Genomic DNA, 6065 nt, shown 5'->3' with positions numbered 1-6065 from the left:
AGTTCTGTATACTTGACCATAAAATATATCCTTCAGCAAAACCTGATTCAGGATGTGTGCACTGCGTGACTCACCTTTTAATTGAGCTGTTTGGTTTGAACACGGTGCGAAATGCTTTGTCAATGAGCCGCCACATATGATTTTGGTAATTGCTCCAGCTTGCTGAGGTTCTTATGTAGATAATTTTTTATTTTTTATTTTCTTGTACCATATCAAAAAATTGCTAGTCAAGAGCAGCAATTTTTACTCATGATAGTCGAGTTATTGTTCTCAAATTATCAGGTATGTACACACGGGGATCACAAGGAGTATGTCTTGGAGGATTGTTCGAAATTTATTAGCTGCATTGAACACTGAGATTCATAACGTTGATATCATAGGCTATGCCACTTCCTCTTCCTTTTACTTTTTATATCCCATCCCACCATGCATTCAAATCTTTTTTGATCTTTGACCTTCCACCTTATGGCTTCTCTCTCTCTCAAGTTCTATAAATTCGCTAAAACCAATGTTTTTCTTCATTTCTCATTCAATCTTTCTTTATCATACTCTTTCAAGTGATCATGGCTGCTACTTTGAGATTATATTCTTTCCCCTATACTTTTGCACTAATATGTTCCTTTCATCTCTTCGTGGTTTCCTTCACAGAAGCCAGTAATGGTGGTTTCACTGTTGATCTCATGCAGCGTGATTACAATCAATCCTATACCTATTATGATCGCTTGCACAATGCTTTTCATCGTTCCATTTCACGTGTCAATTGTTTCAAGCCAAGCTCAAATATTCAATCCATAATAATAGCCAGTGATGGAGAATATCTCATGAACAGTATAGCCGATAGCGGCAGTGATCTGACGTGGACACAGTGTAAGCCATGTGAGAAATGCTACAAGCAAAACTCCTCTCTCTTTGATCCTGACCAATCCTCAACATACAGTACCGTAGGATGCAAGTCTGGTCCTTGCACTGCGTTAGAGACAACTTCCTACAGCAGTGGCGCCTGCAAGTACAGACAACTTCCTACAGCAGTGGCGCCTGCAAGTACAGTTATTCTTATGGAGACCTCTCGTTCACTTGTGGCGATCTTGCTGACGAAACGTTAACAATCGGCTCAGCTTCAATCCCAGATATTGTTTTTGGCTGTGGACACCATAACAATGGCACCTTTGGCGAGGCAGGGTCTGTCATAATCGGCCTTGGAGGTGGCTCTTTTTCTCTAATCTCTCAACTAAACAAGTCTTTTGGCGGCTCTTTTTCATACGGTTTATCTCAAAATACTACAAGCAAGATTAGTTTTGGCGGAAATGCAGTGGTTTCTGGCAGCGGTGTGGCTGAAAGCCTGAAACTCCCTTAGCTGCAAATGAACGGGCCACATTCTATTACCTTACTCTTGAAGCCATTAGCTTTGGAAACAAGAGGTTTGCTGTGTACAAGGGCTCCTCTGCTGAAGAGGGTAACATTATTATCAACGCCGGGATGGCGTTGACCTTTCTTCCACCTGAACTGCATGCTGATTTGGTAATGGCATTAGAGGCAGCCATTGATGCTGCAGTTGTTAGTGATCCGAGGAATGTTCTTAGTCTTTGCTTCAGATCTGAAGGTGATGAGATTGTTGTACCCCATTATCACAGCCCATTTTTAGAGGTGCTGATGTGTAAGCTGCAGCCTGCAGCCATTCAAAAAGTTTGTAAGAGTGGAGGATGATCTTGAGGCCAAGAAAGTGTCCTTCCTGCCCGCTGATTGCTCAAAGCAGTGATAATATGTTTCATTCTACTTATATTAATTCTAATAGTAAAATTGTTACCAATTTGATGGGTTTTTTTTATCTAAAATCTCGTTTCAATTATTTTCTTCAAACATATGGGATGTTGGAAGTCCAGTACCTTGCGGAAAGAGAAAATATAAAAGAAAATAAATTGTTTTCTTTTGCTCATAAAGAAAGAAAAGAATTAATGATATTTTTTTTTTGGAAAAGTACACGTACCTCCTCCTTCAAACTATTATCATATTGTTACTTTGTCTCCCAAACTATCAATTCTGTCAATGTTTCCTCCTATATTACCAAAAAAATGTCCATGTACCCCTAAAGCCAATAAAAAGACAAAAATAACCTTAAAAAAAATTAAATAAGACAAATATATCCTTATGAATTCAAAGAAAAAAAAAATCTAAAACTTAAAAAAATAAAACAAATTTTTTTAAAAAAAAAAAAATAAGAGAGAAAAATGAAAATCCAAGGTGGTGCCCCAAACTGGAAATTATATAAAAGAAAATCTAAAAAAAAAATTAAAAAAATTGGAAAACCTTGGTTTTTATTTTTATTTTTATTTTTTTTAAAAAAAATTGTTTTGTTTTTATATAATTTTATGAAGGATATTTTTGTCATTTAAAAATATTATTTGTTGTTTTGCATTTTTGTGTTGATCATTGTTATTACCATAGAGATACATTATGAAGCACTGAAATTTGTTGAATTATGCTGTTTCACAAGTGGTAAAGATTATGTTTATCCTGTTTCACTGGAAAAATGCATTTTGTTGTTGACGTTGCTTAGGAAGCCTCATGGATCACTATACAGGCCAGGATACAAGTATTTAAAACCTTTTTCGTCTTTATGTGCAAATAACGGGGTCATGAAATTGTCTTAAAGGCTAATGTGCCCTCCAAACAAACGATTAATTGTGTCAATATTTTCTTTTATACTTATTAAAAAAATGTCAATGTTTCCTCTAAATCCAATAAAAAGATAAAAATAACCTTAAAAAAATTTCAATAAGATAAATATATCCTTGTGAATTCGAAAAAGAAAACTAAAAAAAAAACCAAGTTTTCTTAGGTTGAGACAAAGAAAATTCATAGGTTTAGAGGGCTCATTGACAATTAAATAATAGTTTAATGGGAGTATGTGTACTTTTTCCTTTTTCTTTTGCTCGGAAAAAATGATTTGGTTAGACCTCAAAAATAAGTGTTACTATAAGACCAAATTACCCTTATAACGATCAATTGAATGAATGACAAAACACACTTTTAATGAATGTAAGAGCACTCTCAATAACTTATGTATTTTTATATGTATCAGAGTTTAGATCTTTTTACATGTGTTTAATTATATAGACACGTGTCTCTTTTTCTGTTAGTTTGTTAAACAGTTTTTATTATTGTTAATTGTCTGTTTAGCTAGTCTTTGACTTCCAATGTAAGCTTTGTAGTACAGTATATATTCTGAAAGTCTTGTAAAAGTTCATTTGATTCAGATTAATAGAATTCTTCATTCTTCTCAAATTCTCTCTTTCCTAAACCTTGACATGGTATCAGAGCGTACAACCATGGAGTCCGAAATTCCTCCTTCATCTTCTCATACTTCACCTACTGATAATCCTTTACCAAACACTGACAATCCACCTCTTCAGTTCTCAATTTCATCCTCTGTTTTCACCAATCCTGCAAGTCCTTTTTATCTTCCTCACGGTGAAAGTCCGGGAGCGATTCTCGTCTCTCAACAACTCGTTGGTGAAAACTATAATACCTGGAGTCGTTCCATGACAATGGCTCTCACTGCAAAGAATAAGTTGGCATTTGTCGACGGATCTCTTCCTCAACCTGCGATCGACACCGGCGCTGAATTTCAGGCTTGGGTGCGTTGCAACAACATGATTTTGTCCTGGATTCTTAATTCAGTCTCGAAAGAAATTGCCGCCAGCGTCATTTACATTGATACTTGTCACGGTATGTGGCTTGATCTCAAAGAGCGATTTTCTCAGAAAAATGGACCTAGAGTTTTCCAGCTCCAGAAATCAATTTCGGCTCTTTCTCAGGGGGATTCTTCTGTGAGTTCCTATTTTACACAACTAAAATCACTTTGGGATGAACTCAGTAACTATCGTTCCATTCCTCCTTGCTCCTGTGGTAGTATGAAAGTTGTTGCTGAATTATTTCATCAGGAGTACATTTATCATTTTCTCATGGGTTTAAATGAATCGTTTTCTTCTATTAGAGGTCAGATTTTGTTGATGGAGCCTTTGCGCAAAGGGGTATACCCAATGTGAGGGTTTGGATTATCATGATACTTTTTCACCGGTTGCTAAGATGACTACTGTGCGATGTTTCTTAGCCCTTGCTGCTGCCAACAATTGGTTTTTGCACCAATTAGATGTCAACAACGCTTTTTTGCATGGCGATTTGCATGAGGAAGTTTATATGAAAATGCCCCCGGGTTTTGGTGTTAAGGGGGAGTCAAAAGTGTGTCGATTAACCAAGTCCCTCTATGGTTTGAAGCAGGCTTCAAGACAATGGTTTTCTAAGTTTTCATCCACTCTCATTAGTCTTGGTTTTATTCAATCTAAAGCAGATTATTCTTTGTTCACTCGCTTACAAGGTTCTTCCTTTATTGCTTTACTCATTTATGTGGATGATGTGGCCATTGCTAGCAATGATACTGTTGCTGTTTCTTCTTTTATTACTATGCTGAATGCCACTTTCAAGCTCAAAGATTTGGGTTCTTTACAATATTTTCTTGGCTTGGAGATTGCTCGGTCATCCGGTGGTATTTCTGTTTGTCAACGGAAATATGCTTTAGAAATTTTGGAGGATTCTGGTCTCTTGGCTTCCAAGCCAGTTCAGTTTCCTATGGAGCAAAACTTGAAGCTTTCCCGGGATAATGGTGCTCTTCTCTCAGATGCTTCTGAGTACAGGAGATTGATTGGTCGTTTGTTGTACTTAACCATCACTCGTCCTGATTTAGCTTATTCAGTTCAAACCCTTAGCCAATATATGGCTCAACCAAGGCAGCCTCATCTTGATGCTGCTCACCGTGTGCTCAGATATGTTAAATTTGCTCCAGCTCAAGGTCTTTTCTTTCCTGCTAATGTTGACCTCCATCTCAAGGCATTTTGTGATTCAGATTGGGCAGGGTGTGTGGACACCAGGCGATCTATTACTGGTTATTGTGTGTTTCTTGGGAGTTCTCTCATTTCTTGGAAGTCCAAGAAACAGCAAACCGTCTCTCGCTCCTCAGCCGAAGCCGAGTATAGATCTATGGCTTCTACTTGCTGTGAAGTAATGTGGCTTCTTTCCTTACTCAAGGACTTACTTGTTCCTCATCCACAAGCTGCTTTCCTTTACTGTGACAGCCAGGCAGCTCTCCATATTGCTGCAAATCCTGTGTACCACGAAAGAACAAAACACATTGAGCTCGATTGTCACCTGATTCGGGAGAAAATCCAGCTTGGCATTATCAAGACGTTTCATGTTTCTTCTCACAATCAGCTCGCCGATATTCTGACTAAACCTCTTGGTTGTGCTCCTTTTCACTCTCTGTTGTCCAAGATGTCTGTCCGTGACATCTACCATCCATCTTGAGGGGGAGTATCAGAGTTTAGATCTTTTTACATGTGTTTAATTATATAGACACGTGTCTCTTTTTCTGTTAGTTTGTTAAACAGTTTTTATTATTGTTAATTGTCTGTTTAGTTAGTCTTTGACTTCCAATGTAAGCTTTGTAGTACAGTATATATTCTGAAAGTCTTGTAAAAGTTCATTTGATTCAGATTAATAGAATTCTTCATTCTTCTCAAATTCTCTCTTTCCTAAACCTTGACAATATGTAAAATGGCTAATTAAAACCTATTTTATCTATTTTAGCTAATCAGTTTCAAAAAGTAACATACATTCGATTATTTATTATTTCTCTATATCATTTAAATATTCTTTCGAAGGATTGTATTTTTTCAAAGATAACATTTTTCAAATTGTCATTTTTTTTTGAATAGTTATTTGCTATAAAGTTAGCAAGTTTTTTGTTTTCATCTAAGGTGGTTCGCATGAGTGCGACTTAAAAATGACAAACATAGATTATGTCATATAGACATACTCTAAAATACAATTTCTCAACGTCGGAGATATACTAGAATCTTGCTATGGCGTAAATGGGTTTTGGTGAGTGAGAGAGAGAGAGAGAGAGAGGAAAAGTGAAAAATGAAAAAAGAAAAAAGAGATGCATATGTGAAAAGTGAAATGGTATTGTTCACAAATGCATTTTGCATTTGATTTGCATAATCGGATGAAGA

General features: G+C 36.5%; 1 protein-coding gene across 1 annotated transcript; it reads left to right on the top strand.

The window, feature by feature from the left end:
• The first annotated feature begins 563 nt into the window (after positions 1-563).
• Positions 564-1704, top strand: LOC133853921 (probable aspartic protease At2g35615). Its single transcript, XM_062289944.1, has 2 exons — positions 564-1098; positions 1355-1704. Exons 1-2 carry the CDS (start codon positions 564-566, stop codon positions 1702-1704), a joined length of 885 nt encoding a protein of 294 aa, XP_062145928.1.
• The last annotated feature ends 4361 nt before the right edge of the window (positions 1705-6065 follow it).

The sequence above is a fragment of the Alnus glutinosa genome, chromosome 13 (genome assembly GCF_958979055.1).
Source record: "Alnus glutinosa chromosome 13, dhAlnGlut1.1, whole genome shotgun sequence".
Lineage (NCBI taxonomy): Eukaryota > Viridiplantae > Streptophyta > Magnoliopsida > Fagales > Betulaceae > Alnus > Alnus glutinosa.
The sequence above is the reverse complement of the archived record's forward strand: the minus strand, read 5'-3'. Positions and strand labels throughout refer to the sequence as shown.

What these genes read in the sequence shown, in the direction of transcription:
- LOC133853921 (XM_062289944.1), top strand. Translation starts at nt 564, where the DNA reads ATGGCTGCTACTTTGAGATTATATTCTTTCCCCTATACTTTTGCACTA. An exon ending in GGCGATCTTGCTGACGAAAC is followed by an intron (nt 1,099 to 1,354) that starts GTTAACAATCGG and finishes AAACTCCCTTAG; the next exon opens with CTGCAAATGAACGGGCCACA.